This window comes from Ambystoma mexicanum, chromosome 2p (genome assembly GCF_040938575.1).
Source record: "Ambystoma mexicanum isolate Mex_15411 chromosome 2p, UKY_AmexF1_1, whole genome shotgun sequence".
Taxonomy (NCBI): domain Eukaryota; kingdom Metazoa; phylum Chordata; class Amphibia; order Caudata; family Ambystomatidae; genus Ambystoma; species Ambystoma mexicanum.
In genome coordinates, this window is record NC_090923.1 from 485,941,585 (window position 1) to 485,960,670 (window position 19,086).

A 19,086-nucleotide genomic window follows, 5' to 3' on the forward strand; every position below is an offset into this window, starting at 1 on the left:
GAGAATCCACTTACAGTGGAAGCGGTTCCTAAAAATCTAAAGCTAGCTAATCCTGAAAATCCACTTACAGTGGAGGTGATCCAGATGGATGTAAAGAACTTGGGTGTTTTTAAAAAACCTAAGAGGTCAAGGAGTTTCCATGACCCCGAGGTAGGAATTACGTTTTCTCCTTTAGTTCAGAGTGCCCAGTAGGAAATCTCCAGACCTGAAAAACCGAAATACAAACTTATAAGAAACCTAAACATACCGGTAGCTTTCCTACTTGGCCTTCTATTAAAAAAAAAAAAGCCTCTGACTCCAACTACTCCTACAGTAGAGATGGCTAGGTGTTCTGAAAGGGCTAGGGTCTCTGTTTCTAGAGACAACTCTAAATTTGTAAGATCTTACTTTAAGTCCTAATGTTAGCAGGGCAGCCTCTAACAAAGGCAAATCGAAAACTAGAATCATAGGGAAATGGAAGCCTAAACCATTTCAATTCCAAATATATAAAGCCATTGATCCACACTGCTTCCGCGGAAGAGGTGGATAGGAAAATTGGAAACCTCTGCATGCCTTTTGAGGACTGGTAGGTTTCTGGTTTTCCACCAGCTTTGAGACACCTTGAGACTGTTGGATCTTCTACTGGAGACCCAATATTAAATCCTAGTATTAGAATGGAGACCAATAACCAAGGTAAACTTGGATTTCAGAGGGAGTGGAAGCATGTACAATGCTTTGCCGCAGCCACTCCAACTAAGATGCCTGAGACCCAACCTGCTCCTGTGAGAGAGGTGGTCAGGAATCATGGAGACCCCTTTAGGTTTAGGGGATTTCTTTATAAAAATTCCTTTAAAAAGCTTGTTGCAGGTTCAGGACTGTTGAGTTATACCCCTTCATTTTAAAAGAGCTAAAATGATGGGCTCCTTTTTTTACCATTTCTTGTGTGCTTGCTGTTTCGGAGCTCTTCCCCTGCCGTTCTAGGCGGGAATGACCTCAATGGCTGTTGTCTTCAGTGGGAGACCTGTGGTTTCCCTGCCCAGGTTCCAGAGTGTCTGGAAAAGCAGGAAGCGAAGGAGTCGTCCAAAACTCAGCAGTCCTTTGTCTTACACCTTGCCTGAAGGGGAACAACTCCCAGTGGGGGGCTGGCTGTCCTGATTGGACAGCCAGACCACTCCGTTCTGTAAAATGCGGGGAGAGAATGCAGAGGCTGGGCTGTATTTTCTGATAAAAACGGATAAAAACTCTTAGAGTGAAATAGTTGCACAAAGCTATTACCTTAGATACGTTCTTCCGTTCTGAAAAGTACATAAAGGGTTTACCTACCTCGATTTAAGCTGTGTGCCTTCTTAAATAGGGTAATCTCAAAGTATTACTTTCCTTAGAAACTGTCTCTCAATTCTAACAGAAAGTAGATGGAAGGTTAACTTACTCATCTGTGAATTGGGTCCCCCTCTTCCCAAAAGTAAGGCTGTTGGTTTCACTTTATTATTCCTGTTAGGATAATTGTATAAGTGTCACCAATTGGGTCTGGCTTCCCTTGACTTGCTGTTAACCTGTCCAGAATAAGTCTGCCTAGGTCATACTTACCTTTTAGGTTGCTGGTAGCTCCTTAAACTATATAGAGGTTTTACTTACCTCGAGTATAACTGTGTTATCCAAAAATAAGTTAGTTATTGCTTCCCTTAGTCTGTGAACTGAAAGGCAACTGTAATGTCCAACTACCCTAGAGTAACTGTTATCCTGAATTAGAGTTATAGGTTTATACTGTTCCTGGAATAAGTGTTCCACTATTCTGAAAAGTATGTTGTCCAGTTAACTTACTATGTGATTTCTTTCTGAGCGTGTCAGTACAACTTTTAGGGTCTTCTACTCTTGTATTACTGTAAGTAATCTAAAAGTAACTTTTGGGTTTGACTTCCCTAGAACTACAGTTAGATGTTCCAAATAAAGTTATATGCTTTGGTCTCTGCACCTTCAAGCATAGTGTTGTTATTATAATTGTGGTTATATATAATGCAGTAGAACTAATTTCCCCCAAGATTTATCTGGGCTTACTTGTATTTAAATAGACCATTTATTTTTTATAAGTGTTCCACTGTTTCTTTGGGCCATTTGTATTGCAATTTCTTTGTACTGATTCTAAGGCCCTCTTCCTTCTAAGATCAGCCTGACTGCTCTGTCGAAGCTACCCTGAACTTGGTGATACAGCCTTATGCTATGAGTTGAGTCTTGTACTGCCTCAGTTGAATGGTTTTACTATGCCCTTAGTTGGACTTCAGAAAATCTGTCTTAACAATACCCACAAAACCATACTCTGCATCCAAAGCAAACGTGAGACAATACGGATCGGAGAACCAAAAATAAAACAATCACACAGGCAGGGCCAACCCGAAACCTACTAACCACCACCGTCTCTCCTCCCCACCTGCATACCTCCCTCTACACATGCCCCAAAGGGCCAGCTAAAATACACTCAAAACACACACCCATCGTTAACCACACTGCAAGACCAAACAGTTGCGCGCAACAAAGCACACTCAGACAGCCGACACGCATATCCACCAGTTTCTCCTGATTCTGCAAGTATCAACAGAAGAGCACAACCTTTATCTTATACCTAACTAACCAACCCCACCCCCTTTCTTACAGTGCCATGTGAGCACCTGAAGACAATGGAAGTGGTGTGCGGTACAATCATAATATTTTGTTACAATTTCACTCACCACTTTACAGTGAAGTGCAGTTGGGATACTCAGTATCCTGATTTTTTTTTTGTTTTTTTTTTTTTTATATAATGGCTTTTCGGTTCCTTTTCACATGTTCCTAAAACAAGCTGGTAGTAGCTGATTTATTATTACTGTTTTTGTGACATTTTACTCGTGCATTTTTGCGTTTACCGCAAATGACTACTAAAGGTGGCTAGCACCCAAAGATGGCCGTGCTTCAATGTGTTTTTAGATTGTTCTATGACCATATTTTTCATTGGCCTTCTCGGTCAGGAAATGCCCTATAGAGTAATCTCTTGCCTGTGGAAGCTGTGGCTTTAGCGGGCTAAGGAGCCTTGTTTGTGAACCAGAAGAAGGGTCTGGGACTATCTAGCCTCAATCCATATCCTCTGATGCCTGAAGGTCAGTTGCTGGGCAATGTGATGACCAGTGGCTGTTCCGGCTGTTTGAATGGTGCAGATCTTTACCATTGGTGGGCTTGGACCTGCTCACAGCCTGAATCCTAAATAAAAGGAGGGCTTCTGTGACTGTTCGGCAGAACATTGTTGGAACCAAGACTTCGACAAAGAGTAACAGCCCACTGACGACCCAAATATTACCCCTGCAGCTGACCAGCATAGACTGCAGTGTTTTTCTGTTAAAACCCTGCTCCTCTCTCTTGATCTCTAGAAGGCCTTTGTTTGTGCTTCGACCCCATGACTGGTGGGAACAACCAGTTCCGACCCCTGCTCAAGCATCTGTGCCTGCTGAGCCTTCAGAAGTGTCCCTTGACCAACCGTTGAACTGACCAACTCTCTTCTGGGCTACCTCCCCCAAGCCGTCATTATTCCGAGTAGAGCCTTTGAACTTGGCAGATGTTTAGCTTGTGCAACAAGTCCCCTGCTCCTCCATTTGCAGCTGTCCCTCTCCAAGGGAAGCTGTTCTGTGACTGTTCCTGTGTTTTCCACTTCATGACCGCCTGTTGCTGCTTGACTGTGGTGACCTTTGTTGGATCTTTTCTTTTTTGTGTCCGTTGAGGTGCCCCGTGGATGCCTCTCTCACAGAAGTCTTCACTTGTCTTCATTTGGGTCTTCGACTGGAAGCTATCGAACTGATTCCTATGGACCGCGACCAACTAAATCTAGTGAAATTAAGTATCGCGTCTGTCTAGACGACTCTTGCGGTAGGAACAAGAACAGAAGAACAAGCCTGGAACGAAGTATGTAACCTCCAACTAGGGGGTGGGGTGAGTTTGCATACCTTTTGCTTTCTCCCAGTCTCCCACAGGGCAACAAGGATGTAAAGTCCTGGCCCAACTGATGGATCCTGGGTTAAAGATCCTTCCCTAGGACTTTCCTAGTGTGTTGGATTGAGCCAATTACTCACATGCACTTTACTTGAACATTTATTTAACCTTGGAACTCTTATTAATCCTTACCACTGGCACTGCTATTCCTATAATAACTTACACGAAGAAGTATATCCTCGCCTTTAGGACTTTAACTTGTAACAGTGTGGCGACATCTGGGTGAGTAGGATTGTGGGTCTCTTATAGTGGGTTTTATACTTTTCTAATGATTAGATGAGTTTTCTGGAGCGTGTGGCTCTGCTTAGACCATATGCTCTGCATAGTCCGACATCTATTGGAAGTCGCAGAGCATTACAAGATTTCTTTTTCTAGACTCAAAGGACATCGACAGGGCGTGATTAGTAATACTATCCCTAGTGTGACGTGTACTGTACCCATGGTCCTTCACGTGTGGAGGCCCCTCCTATTTGTACTTTTCTGCCATTGAAATCTGTCGCAAATGCAGAGTTCAATTCTAGGCTGATGCCTTTAATTTACTAAAGTTATATTGGTAGAATTTCTTCCTTTCCTTTATTGTTCGCCTCATGACTGCTCATCCACTCGGCGGCTACTGACGAACACCCACAGCGTCGACGACTGATCGTTTGCGGGTTTACGGGCGTCTTCGGACCATTACAGTAGGGAGAGATGGGGATGTTCTCTATACTGATTCCTTTTAGAGAATGTTATCCCATTATCTCCTTTCTTTTTTTTCCCCCCAACTGCCGACTTTAAACATAATGGACAAAACCCGATTTAAATTTTGTCCCTCCTGCCACTATAAATTTCCGTGGAAAGATACGTACCGAGTGTGCAACCACGGTCTCCCGAGGGATCACGCCGAAAAGCACTGTAAATCTTGTCAGCTTTTCCGGACGAAAACACTAAAAGATCGGCCGACGAAACGATGGACCACTATGGATATATAGATGCATACAGCAGTGTTATACATTGTCAAAAAACACACTGGCATTTATACCTAAAGCACACTCCACATGTAGTATAAGGGGCTACATTAGCCTTCATCGCAAATGTGGCTCTAGAGGCTTTCAGCAGGGCAGCCACATGGAGTTCAGTGAACACTTTCATACAACATTACTGTGTTGACACACAAGCAAGAAATGACTCCCTGTGGGGACAGGCAGTATCTAAATATTTATTTGCCTCTTTCTGCTTGCTAGTCTATGCAAAGCCTGGGAATCTAAGCAGATCCACACACTTTTGAAGGTGAGGCAATCGAGAGAACAGAAGTTAGTTTACTTGGGTTACATGGTGCATTCTGTCCCATCAGACAGTAAAGTGGTAGCAGAAATAAGGCTGAAGGTTGAGAAAGCGGTGCCGCAGATGAAGAAAATTCTCAGTGAACTTTGTAAATTCCCAATCATGCTGCTACTAAAGTCTTACATTGCAAAAATAATTCCAGTGATACTATATGGACTGGAGGCCAAACCAACAGTCTTGGATTTAGACTGCCAAAAAGTGTAATGTCAGTTATGGAAAAGATCATTAGGCCTACCTAACTGCCTTCCTATGTCCGACTTAAGGTTTGAACCTGGACTAAAATCATTGCTGCAACAAGTGGGTTGCAGCAAAAAATGGTTTGGAGATTGCTCTCACTGTATAGGTTGATAGTAACCCCACAAAAAAACTCACTTTTTGAGGATATAAAGACGCAGCTTCAAACGGACAGGTCAAAGATCCTTCATCAGTTGGAAGTTAGAGTTGCGAGAATCTTGACAGAGGCTGATTCATCGGTAGAAACTCAGACAATCCTCTGAAAGCAAAGAAAGAAACTAAAACATTGGATTAAGACAGGAGTGGAAATGAGGCACTCAAAACCAAAGAATAGCTTCCTAACTCTGGATAAATTACTGGGAAAGCTACCAAAGTATCTACAAAAGCATCCAAATGGGGAATCACGGAATATATTCCTTATGGTGCGCCTAAACTTAATCCACACAGGAGAAATTTTAAACATTTGAGGATAAAATCACAACGCCATCACTCTGTGCAATATGTGCGCAGACTCCAATAAGCAGAATTTGCAGCATTTACTTCGAGACTGTGAAGGGACTTGGGATATTAGAACTTTTTATTTCTCTAAGTTTGTAGACAAAATGGAATGTCTATTATCGGAAAGTTTCTGGAACCTCTTGATATCTGGGTATAGCACTGCCCTAACAAGTGCAGTGGGACAGGTGCTAACAAAGATTGGTCTGCTACCTACGGAAGTCTGGCAGAATGAAGACACTAGCACTAAACAAATCCAGACGTAGAGCGTAGGCAATGATTATCTTCTTTTTCTTTTCCTCCCCTCGTTTATTTTTTTATATAACGGAAAGATAGAGTTTGGAGAGATAAGAAAATTGGGCAGGGCTTGATTGCCTAAGCACGCCTTTTTTGTTTTTGAGGTTCCATAAATAATTTTGTCTTCAATAGAATTTTCTTCTCAAAGGAGTGAAAAAGTGATTGTGTTGTATTTTATGTTATGTTTAATGATTGGTAAAAACCATTTTTTTGTAAAGGTCAAATTTGATCAAAACAAATAAAAAAAAAATGTATTTCTTTTATAGAGTGCTTTTGCCAAAGCGCATGACAGGTATAAATAGGGTAGTACATACAAAATGGTTAAACAATCCAAGTAACAAGTGGAAAATAAAGATATAATCAACTGTTAGAGTGGAGGTTGGTTTTAAGAAATGCATAAGGATGTATGCTAGATAGGGGGAGGGAACTACAGTGCTTGGTGGCGAGTAGGGCAAACGAACGAAAACTGGAAGATGCACAAGAGTGTTTGGGGACTGAAAGCAAGACCTGATTTTTGGGATAAAAGTACTTGAGAGGCAGAGTAGAGTGAGACCAGTGAAGAGAGAGAGAGGTGCAGGACCATGGACACACTTAAAGGCGATAGACAATATGTGAAAGCGGGACTCGAAGGGAAACCGAGACACAGAAAACAGAGAAGAGGTTATGGAAGACCGAGGGGAAAGTGGATGGGAACAGAAGAATTGAAGATAGAGAAGAGGGGCAAGGTGGGATGCAGGCAGAGCAGAGGACTGATGAGCAGTAGTTTGTGAGAAAAGACCAAAGAAAAGATGAGGAGCTTAGTGGCATGAAAGGAAAGATGGGGACGGGCACAGCGCATGTTGAATAAAGCAAAGCGAACTCCAAAAAGGGGGGCTTCCAGCCAAATACAGCCAAATACAATAGGTGAGCCGGCCTATCAATGTATCCATCCACAAAAAATAGTTCATTACAATATTAGGTCTTACTCGCCTGATAACTGAGGGTTATCCTGAGTGCAGTTATGGGTTTATACTGTCCCATGAATTGGTGTGGCACTATTCAGAAAAGTTTCCTGGTAACAGGGTTTGTTTTACTATTTGATTTCTTAAGAGTGTCACTGCATGACTGCCAGGGTCTACTACCCTTGAATTAGTGTAAGTAATCTAAAAGTAACGTGTTGTTTTACTCCCCTGAATAGGTGTGTTCTATTCTAAATGTGTATAATTAGGTCTGACTTGCCTAGAAATACTGTTATTTTATTCTGAACAAGGTCTATGCTTTGGTCTGTATACCTTAAGCATTGTGTTGTGTTTTTATATTGCGATTCTATGACAGAGTACTTACCCACCAAGATTTACCTTGGCCTATTTGTATTTCTAATCTTTTTTTTGTATAATACTTCTGGGTGTTAGGGTTTCTTTTGGACCAGTTGTAAGCTCCAGGTTCTTTCGACCTTCCTACAGCCTTCTCTCCCCTCTAAGATGAGCCTTGCTGATCTGTCTACGCTACCAAATACTTAGGTGATACAGCTTCATATTAAGAGTGGAGCTTTGGACTGTCTCAGTTGTATGGTTTTACTAAGCCCTTAAGACTTCAGAAGAACTGTCCTAACGGGGGTCCACCCTTCCCTGTATTATACCTATCCCAACTCCTGCCCCACCCCTTTTAAAACCTTACCTCCCATATATTTCGATGAGTTTGTTTAAAGTAATTTTTCTGATGAAAAATTAATTCGAAAAAACCAGTTGGCAAACTAACGCGATCACCTCAATTCGAATCCTTATTTCATTTGATGTTACTTTATACGTGTTGGCATGTGGGCGGTAGGCACTGTTTGTTTCCAAGAATTCATTGGCTGAGCTGTACTTCTGTTGTGCTCTCATTTTGAAATGTATTTGTTTAGATTATGTCAAATCATATGCACGTTATAATAATTGTACAATATTGCTTTCTAGACAATAGCACTGCAAAGATCTACATCTTGATGGAATCGCGGCTGGTAGCACTTTACAAATCTGAAAGTGAATATGAAATACTTGACAGGTAAATGTTTTACTGACTTGTTTTGCCATCATTAAGTGGGGTCCTATTACATTGTGTTATTTTCTGTATTGAAACTTGACAATTACAGATGTCCTAGTGCTAGGAATTTGTTTGGAAATTTGACAACAGGTTGCTGGTTTACAAGAATACATACAAGGCCGAGGAATGGGTTGCTACGCAAACACTGTTTTAAGAGATGCAGATAACTAAACCTCTCAGCGCTCCTATGGTACTTAAATTTTGCAGTGTTAATGGTACACTGTACTCTCAGGACAACCAAATATTGAGGATTTTCTTGACATTTAACAATAAGAAATCGAAAAGACCTCCTAAAATTGGGCTCAGTTTTGGACATTCAGACCCTGCCATCCTTGTATATAGTTCACACAAAGTTATTTCAGGTTTCTAAGGGCTTTCTTTCTCCACAGACTTAGAAGCTCATCACCTTCTCTCAAGATTTTCACAGTTCACCATATTTTGCTTTCTCAAGACTTGTTTGCTCTAGTTTCATCAAGGGGTTTACTACCCCTACAATTACGACAACTTGACAGTTCAATGGTTTCTCTTCATATCAGATTCTCTTGCACAAAAACGGGGTTCCCTTCCCCAACAGTTGTTCTCTACAACTATGCATATCAGAGACTTTTTAGAGCGCACAGTTTTACTCAGCCCTGTGCGGGAACATTCTGATACCTTGGCTACATAGGATTGTGCCCCGGCACGCTATTGTTTATCACAGTTCACAAACCAGGTTTTGCCCCAGGCCCTCTTTAGCTTCTTTTGGGGTTTCAGCTTGCACTTCCCATTTGGCGCAGCCCGTCTCATGCTCTGTTTTTCTGCTACTTCGAGCTTCGCACAGCACCCCTGCGTTTTCGGAGAGTGACTCAATTTCAACCGAGTCTTTGACAACGTGTAAACGTACAGGCAACCACTCTTTCCTTTGCTTTCTCAATGATCGCTTCCACATTAGTTCACAATGGACAATTGAAGCTTTCTCTTCAGCGTGTTTCATCCTATGCTTGTACTTGACTTGCAGCAAATGATCTGTTGCTTCGCATCTTTCACCAACCGTGCTCCCATCTCACTTTGAACTCACTGGTTGTGATTACTACAGTGTAGCTTTTTGCAGATACGTTGTGTTGAGGTCAGGGGCTCCTTGCCTGCCCCTCTGACATTTCTGGGCTGCCTGGCTGGCTCAGGGGAACAAGCATCTCTTCAAGGAATTCCCTTCAGAGATCAGCATACCACACAATCCCCTTCTGGCTCCTTGGTGATACAGCACCCACGCCACGCTTTCTCCAGCCTTCTCAAACCACGGGCTCTCAGCTTCTAGGTGCTCCGTTCTCTGAAAACAGATCTCAGGGTGCTCGGGATTTCCCAATTGCCTGTCAGCGCATTCTCTCACTCAGGTTCCTTCTCTTCTTTCTGTTTCTTACAGCTACTCCTTTTATACACCTGTGGAGTATTGACAGGCTTCAGGTGGATACAATATTCGCCCAGTGCATGACTTCGCCTGACCTTTTCAGTGGGGCAGTCATGAAAATAGTAAAGTGCCTCTGAATGTAGTTTCTTTGTTTTAATGGAACTGTTGTGTTTTGGAAAGAAAGAGTATACTAGTGAAATGCTCTGCTTCCTCATTTCAGTCCTTTGGGTAAAGGAAAGGGTAAAGTCGGTGTCTGTGGAACAATAAGCCATATAGGCTGAGGGAATGTAGGCAGGGGGTTACTCGAAAAGGGGGGATACCATGTCTGACATTTGGGCAATCCCTTCCCAATTCCAGAGAACCCTCTACCCAGGTGATCCTCCCTTGCTAGTCTGCCCCCAGAGTCGTGATCCAAAAGCGCGATGGCTCTCCCCTGGCCACCTGTTTAGAGGATCCCCCAGGAGTGGGAAGGGAAAACCCCTTGGGTTTTTCACAATACTCAACTGGTTTTACTCTTCAATTTGTGCTGAGGTGTAGTTTTCAAAATCAGCCGCATGGAAATATTGAGAGGCCATGGTGAACAGGGAAACTTACTATGGTTGTGTGACTGAACAATATTGCTTAGACTTTGGAGAGTGCCAGAGTGGTGTAGGTTCAGTTAAGCGCGCACAGTGCACTACATACCAGTTAGGCAGATTGCATAAAAAAAATTATATTTAGGCCTTGTTATGTAATCATTTTTCACACCCCAGAGGGTGTAGCGCAATCAACACCAAAAGGCAACCTGGCGCTAAAGCTGAAACCGAGGATCACGAGAAAAGAAAGAAAAGACTTAGAAAAGTAAAGTTTTAAGAGCTTTCTTAAATTGAAGCTGAGCAGAGACCATACGCAGGTAAGCAGGATAGCAGGAAGAGCATTCCAAAGAGCGGCAGCTCTGACCAAGAAAGAGGAACAACTGTTATCAGTTAAAGTGCTGTAAATCACTAAACATACATATTCAAAAGAGTACACGTTCACTTTTGGGGTGCTCTGGATACAGACCACCAGCACTTTACTCTGAACGCAGTAAGATTCATCAATAGAACACTCATGAGGTAAAGTAAGTGAAGAAAAAGACAAGGTAAGTAATCTGTTTGAGTATTGTTAGGTAGAAATAAAGGTGTTAAAAACCAGTAGTACCCGGCAAGGGTTAATGAGCTTGTAACAACCAAGCTTATTGGCCTTCGTCGGGCATTACCTAGCCAACAAGGACTTACCTTTCCTCCTGTCATGTTGTCCCTTCTCCCTGTTCCATGGTGGCCGTTTTTTTTGTTTACTTTTTTTCATTTGTTTTAATGGCCGCCATGGAAAGGGAGAAGGGACAACATGCATTCCCTTCTCCCGTTCCATGACAGCCATTTTCATTGTTTACTATGGTCGCCACAGAAAGTGAAAATGGCCGGATTCCCAATCCGCAGCGACCATTTCTTCTTTTTTATTTTCTTCATTTGCTTAACAGTCACGCAACCGAAAAAAAACTTAGTACCCTGGTCTAACAGGCTGAGGTACTAATAGCAATAAGCCGCTCAGGCCTGTAACTATGGGCCCCCAGGGGCATTACCTGACACGGTAATGCCCCCCCCGGCTCGGGGCTTATTGCCTAAATATACTCTCCACGTCTACTTCTGAAATAATACATTTGTTAGTGGAATTCTATTCCGGCCTCTACTCCTCGGACTCCATGTCAGGAAAAACGAAACACATCTACAGTCATTCCCCCTTCCATAAAATGACACCGCAAACCAGAGAACGCCTAAAAGCAAGGACCCCGAATGGCCCACATTGGGGATATCCCATGAGCTACAATTGTTTGGGTCAGTGGCAGGCCTAGTAAATCTATACAAAGTCAGAAATGCTAAACCTGTCCCTGAGTGCCCCCCAAGCAACCACACTTCAGCACAGCAACCCCTTCGCTATGGTAGATGACCGCCTAACTTATTTAGGCATCCATATCACCTCATCCATGACATCAATGTACGCAGCTTACTATTTTTAAATTTCTTAAGCGCACAAAACCCTTGCGCATCAAGGCACACTTAGCGCATCAAGGCACACTTACAACCAGTTACACTCAAATTATGAAAAAGACAGAGCATACATAGACCAGAGTCAGGTGGCTTAGGTGAAAAGTCTGTTTTTTGGTGCCTTTCTAAAGGTCTAGTAGGATTGTTCCGCTCTTAGTTGTGGTAGTAGTGTTCCATTGGTTAGCTGCCAAAGAAGGAAAACTTGCACCTCGCTTTTTGCCTAATAGGAGTTGGGTTTGGACAAGTCTGTGGGTGTCAGCTAGTATCACAGGTCTGGTGGATTGGGCCTTCGAGAATCTTTGAGATGGGTATAGCGGTGCAGAAATGGACAGGCATCTGTGCGATGGATAAAGTTTTGAAGATAATCATTTGCTTGACCAGCAACCAGTAGCCATTTCTTCTTGCCTCTGTTTTGTGCTCTCTTTTAGGAATGTTGAGGGCCGGTTGGATAGCATTGTTCTGGATCACTTGGAGCTTATGGTTGTTGTGCGCCGATGTGCCGGCGAAGAGCATTGCAGTAGTCTAGCCTTGCCCCAAAAATGGCTCTTAAAATGATTAGACAGTGGTTTAGGGCTAGGAATGTTTCTGCAGCATTTATTAATTTAGTACTGTAAGCGACTGAGGTTGCAATGGTGTTGACGTGGTGTTATAGAGAGAGTAGAGTTGAGGTAAACGCCTAGGGTCTTCACCGAAGCAGAGACCAGAATTTGTAGTCCGTCAATACTGAAGTTGGCATACTGAGAGCTGAGGCACAACCATCAGGATCTGTCTTTTCCTCACTTAGACAGAGGCCGTTTGCTGCCATCCTTGCTTTGGTGGACAGGTAGGTGGTGTGTAGGGTATGAGTCTTCAAAGAAGTTGCCCATGTTTACCTGCTGGAAAAGGTGAAGCAACTGTTGAGAAAATGGGACCCTTTGATAGTCTCCTGGGTAGTAAGAGTTAATACGATAAAAATGTTGATCCTCCCCAAAAAACATTTTGTCCAGGCTCTGCTGGTCAAGCGCCCCACCCCCGCAGTAGTTCTTCAAAATTCTTCATAAATGAATATTAGCATTTATATGGAGAAAACCGAAATCCAGATTTTTTTTATAAGGGTCTTGATGGCCATGCATGACAAAGGGGGCTTGACCCTCACGAACCTCTATACATATTATGTGGCAGCCTAACTCCGATTCTAAGAGTGGTTTCAGGAAAACACAGATACTACATATGGTGTAGAATGGATAGAGTGGTAGTGGGAAACTGTTAGACAAAGTGCTATGGTTACCAATCACGGGTTAGCCAGAGAACATGCATAAAAGCTTGATCACTGCCATGGTGAAGGAGCTATGGGATGTAGAAATTAAATGAAAAGGGATTACTTCATTGCCATCACCTTTCACCCCACTTTTCCGAAAAACATCCTCTTCCCCTGGTGTGAAATGGGGAGCACATGAACAGTGGAAAGGCAGTAGATGTTTAATATTGTGACATGATCCAAGGCCTGGAAATGTGGTTTTTTGACCAATGTAAATCCGACTTTGGGATACAGGAAAAAGAGAGATAGTTATCAGCAACTGCGGCACTGGCTCGGTAGCCCAGTGGTGAAAGCAGCAGCTAATAGACACTTGACACCATTTGAAAAATATATCGCCACTAATTCCAGCGATAGGAAACTGGTTTCAGCTCTGTATAGGCTCCTATCGGACGACCTTGAGACGCCGACCTGGCCATATATAAGACGCAATGGGAAACCGTCCTCGGTCACTCTCTTCAATTAGAGCAGTGGGAGAGGCTATGGGCAGATATCCCTAACTAGGGAAATTGGAGGGGCTTTGGGGTGGAGGGTGACTGCGCCAAAATGAAACCATTCTGGACCGATGTGATTGACAGACTGGGGGAAATCTTTGGAACACAGAGGGATCGGGAAATGGATCAAAGCATTCTGGGTCTCAAAGATCAAGTGCAAAAAGATATGACCAGACACCAAAGGAAGGCATATATGATCTCATCACTGGCGGCTTTACTGGTGATAGTCCAGAGATGGAAACAGTTGGATCCCCCAAGAGAACAGGACTGGATCATGAAGATTTGGAACTTTGTTTTCTTGCAATGGATGATGTACTCCCTTTAGGGGTAACAAGCTTGTTTTAGTAGGGAATGGGGAACTATAATGCCCTTTTTGCAATATGATTTCAGAGTCCATGTGCCCACAAAGACTGCATATCCTAGGCTTAACATAAACTTGGACTGCAAGCATCAGTGGAAATCTTCAGTGGCACAGTGGGAAAGAGAACCACTGACCATCAGAGAAGGATCTGGGACCCCAACAAGATTTTGGACTTTGTTGAGAAACAGTCAAAGTGGCAAAGTGCGTGAAGCTGAAAGCATCGAGAAAGAAATATATCCAGTCATACCAGGAGAAGGGAGTCATTCTCCTGGTACCATATCAGGAGTTCTGATAAAGATCCGGGTGAAGGGAGTCATTCCCTCCTGGCATTGTTGTGAAGTGTACCAAATCATACCAGGGGAAGGGATTCATTCACCCTGGTTCTGTTGGAGTGCAAGGGGCTGCACCAGGAGAAGGGAGCCATTATCCTGGGGGTAACTTTGTGCAAGGACTGGGTGAAATCTGCAAACCAGGGGAAGGGAGTCATTCTCCAGGTTGTCATTATGATTTGAGCAAACAATCTTTTGAACATTACCCTAGAAGTAGAAGGGAGATATTCTCCTTAAAAAAGGAACTTTTTGTTAGTTTACATTTTAGTTATATAGTGTGTGGGATTGAAGTAGGTTTTGACACATGGTGGTGGAATTTACATTGATGGACATTCTGACAGACCCCTTGGGTATTCGTTTTGAGGCAGGGAAACCCCTCTTAGAAGTTAAGGATAGAAAGGACCTTTCAAACAGAATGAAGTCTGTAACCAAACTCATGCCACCTTTTTGTCAGTCCCCTTCGACACCCTTACACTAATCTGCGGTTCTGCGCTTTGGTGAGATGGTTCCTGTCGCTGGATATCCCTGGCACGATGAAGAAAAAGGGCCACCATGGTGTAAACTACGTCAGATGACCCCCAGGACATGATGTTGGTGGATATCTGCTACGGCCAGTGTGATCAAATGGCGGAAGTCGACCTTTGTGGTGTAAACCAAGAAGCTGGTTCGGAAAAGCCACTCTTCATTTTTGAGAGCTGCGACTTCAGGGGAAGGACTCTTCTCTCAAGTCGTGGGTCTGCAGATTCCTAAGTCAGAACTTGGCATGACACTGATGCAGCGAGGTAGCCCAGGGGGGAAGCTGGTCAGTCCACAGGATGGTTCAGTACACGAAGGGCTGGATCCTCGAGCAGGGCTTAAGAATGGTTGTTCCCACTGGTCCAGTGGTTGCATTACTGATGAAGCCCTTCATGAGGCCAATTACTTTGCTGGAGGTAATGCTGGTAGGCTGCAATGACGAACCACTGGTCTTCAGCATGGCATTTCTACTGGGCATCAATGGTAAAGCAAACTGTGTTATTACATGGCTAGACTAGCCTATATTTTTTTACTCTGCCATGGCATTTTTTACTGTGCATTAAGGATTACGCCAAGTGTTCTTACATGGGTCCTGCATTGTGCAGCCAGTCAGACCATGGTTTCTTACAGTGGAATTACAATTTTACTGGCAAAGCCAGCAGGAGGATTTCCTTTTGTGGAGATGCTGGAATATATTGGCAGAGGCAACATGGACATGGGTTCTTATATGGAAACACTGGCATATATTGGTGCAGCCAGCATGGAAATGGATGGGCTTAGCCTGCATGAACATGTTTTTTATACTGGTGGCATATATTGTGGGGAAAAACTAATTGTGAACATATGTTGGCAAATGCGCCTGTGCACGGTTTGTGACTTGAATCTATTGAGTGTTGTTAATGAGTTACTACAAAATCGATTGGGTTTTCACAGAAAATGTGTTGAGGAATGTACTGTTTTAACCCATTTTTTAAACCTTTTTCTCAGGGGAGGGGGATAGGGAGGGGTGAACACCTGAAACCGCCTTGGTTGGTGTGGGACTCCCTCGCTATGCTCCGAAGCTCTTGCATATTTGTGGGAATCATTTATGCCCATCCCATTCAGGTTCACCAGCAGTCACTCTGTGCAGCGATTACCATTGATGAAAGAATTGTACCCAGGCTAATCCCTTATCTAGTAACTGCACCCTCTCTTCTCACAGTTACATGGAAAGACCTTTCGAGATGATAGGCGGAAACAAAATATGAAGAGTCGGAGGCACATGACTTCTTCCATATGAAAGTTAGATAGGTGACCTACACACTTTGACTCTAACTCGTGAGTCTTTTATGTAGATCTATTCCAAAACATTTACCAATTCCCGCAAATGAAAACATGCAATTTCCAGCATGCATTAAAACCTTAATACAGTCATGCAGGAAAGGATGGCGACATGTAGAAAGAACAGGTCAGGATCAGCCCAGAGTTCCTTTAAAATGCATACAGTGCACCCATCCCCTGTATAACAAGCACAGGATAAAAAGGATCGGTACTTGCCTGAAAAGACCAGTTCATTCAATCTCGGTTCTGTCCAAGGGTCGCACACAAAAAGGGTTGCACCAGCGTATTGCAGCTCAAAAGGCTGTGCCCTTTTGTATGCTGCCCTCTCCCCTTTCTTGTCGGCGGTCCCCTCTGAGCCTTCAGCCACTATGCAACCCCATTTACGCCCCAGCCTTCTGCCCCGTCCCCCACTTACCTGCAGCTGGCTTCTGTTCTAATTCTGCAGAGCTTCTCAGACAGGGAGCATTATTCTCGTCCCTGAATAACGATCGAACAACGTTATTAATACTTTGTCATTCAAGGGGCTGTAAACCAACATTTTCTTGTAGATAATTTGGAAAAGTACATTATACACTGCTAGAACATTTGGGGGAGCAGACCAACATATCGCCAGCATTTTTCCTTTGCTCTACTGAGTTTTGAAAACATTTTATGATCTGGCTGCAATATGCCCCCGGGTTTCCAAGTCCCCTGGTGGTACTAGTGAGGGAATATGTAGATACTTCTAGAGGAAGATGGGGAGCAGGCACAGGCAATAATGTAAGAAGGCAGGATAACATCCAATAGCATGATCAAAACAGGCTTCGATGTGGTTGAGACTGCAGACAGCTACAGGTTTGGTGATGAAAAAAGATCACCGGCTTAGAGAAGTAGGCTTTAGACCAGAGACCCAGGCAAATCTTACCCTGCCATTTTCTGTGGAGAACCTGTTCGGCATGCAGCTACACCTGGTGGATATCAAACTCACTGCGATCTATAATCGGCAGACCTTTTCTTCGAAGCTATAGTCCGACGTTAAGAAGAACATGTAAAGGACAACCTTCTCCAACTTACCAGCAGTCCTTTTATACAGAATTGCCTTCATGGTCGCAATTTCAATGGATTGCATCCTCCCCCAGACTCCTTATCTGGATAAATGTAAACATTCAGCTACACTGAACCGTTCTTCCTCTGGTGCTGTAGTAAAATGTTGCATTGAGCTCCCTATAGAAATGAATTTTTCGAGTGGATTGTGTCCTCCAACGTATTCCTGTTCTTAGATGTATTCCATCCAGCTTTGCTGCTCTTCGGAAATTTTTTCGGCAGAGGGCACCGTGCGTCGATATTGTCGGGTCGATAGTCCCTCAAGGGCCTCCGTCGAGGGTGACGTCATCGGGTGTATAAGTAGCACGCGCGGCGCCCGTTGGCCTCAGTTCCGTTTTTCCGCAGTACGTTGCTTCGGACATTCGGCACGCCTCGAGTTCTGTCAGGAAATATAATATTACAAGAAGAAATAATGTCCCCATCGACGCTGACCACGACCCCGAGATCTGGTTTTAAGAAATGCAAGTCGTGCGGCTCAAAAATGTCAATCATGGACCCGCACTGCGAGTGTTTGTGGTGCCTCGTGGAAGGCCACGACATGGAGGCCTGTTCGAAGTGTCAGGCTATGACGGGAAAGGCGTTGCGAGAAAGGAGAGGAAAGCTAGAGGTAGGTCGGAAGGATCTGAAAGCCTCTAGCGTTGAGTCGAGACCCCATGGGGAAAAATCTCCTCAACGCCAAAAGCATAGATCCAGATCTCGAAGCGATTCTCATCACTCGTCGTCTTCGTTGAAAAAGTCAAAGAAACAACGCCGTAGATCTCCCTCCACCTCGTCGTCAGTCGAGTCTCCGAAAATGAAATGCCCCACAAAACATTCGTCTTCCGAAGAGTGGGGAAGCATTTAGGGTCAAAATGATGGAGGTGTTTGAGAAAGCGAAGCCTCGGTCTGAGCCGCCTTCGGAAGCCGGCCTGGAGCGTCATCGCTCCGACACTCGCGCGCCCTCTAGCCCGGGTGATCGTAAAAGGAAGGATGGAGAACCTTCCAGGACGCAGAGCGAAAAATGGTCGAGTCGACCGCTCGAGGTCACCGACGCCGTCCGAGACCTTCCACACCTCGAAGGGGAAACTGTCGAAGGCCGCCTCAACGCCCTCGAAGCAGCCCCTGTCGACGACCACAATGTCATTGACGCCGTCGACAAGGCCTTTATCGACGCCGAAACATTTGGCGCCAAAGGCTCCAACCAAGCCAGGGCAGCTAGAGACGGAGAAAACTGCAAGACCTGTATCTTCTTCAAAATCTAGTATTACACCACCTCCTCCCCCTCCCAGAGAAGGTTTTCAAGCCTCCCCCTAGGAAGGAGTTTTTCAAATCCTTGACCTCAATTTTTGAGGATCAGGAGAGATCCGAAGAGGAAGATGTACCTTTTGGGTTGGAATATGGCACCCAAAATGTCCCAGAATGATTAATATAGGAAGAAAGCAGGATGAAGGATTTGGTGGAGTCCTTACATAATGCAAGTGACATTGATACCTCTCCTGAGAATGATTTTGGTAGACCAGATCCAGGAGAGCATGCCAGTCCATCTTATCGTCAATTAATGACAAAGGTGGTAGACTACTTGGGATGGGCTAAACCAACAGCCTAATTCGTCCAAGATGATTTGACAGACACATTGGATCATGGTCCCACTGAAGACCCAGTTTTACCTTTTCATGTAGCCTTACAAAACAGGGTGGCCAAGAATTGGGAAACTCCGGATTCTATTCTTCCCTTGAATAAATCCCTAGCATCAAAATACCGCCCAGCCAGTAGCGACCCCGGCTATCTGTCAAAACATCCAACTCCCGAGAGTTTGGTCATACAGGCAGCCACAGCTTCCAACAAACTTGCGTACCCGTCTAT

General features: G+C 44.0%; 1 protein-coding gene across 1 annotated transcript in view; it reads left to right on the top strand.

Moving 5' to 3' along the window:
• IARS1 (isoleucyl-tRNA synthetase 1) overlaps positions 1 to 19,086 on the top strand; it is a 2,025,584-nt gene that overhangs the window by 286,628 nt on the left and 1,719,870 nt on the right. Inside the window, exon 8 of the mRNA XM_069643896.1 lies at positions 8,274 to 8,361. Coding sequence (XP_069499997.1) covers positions 8,274 to 8,361 — 88 coding nt within the window. The remainder of the gene's footprint in view (positions 1 to 8,273; positions 8,362 to 19,086) is intronic.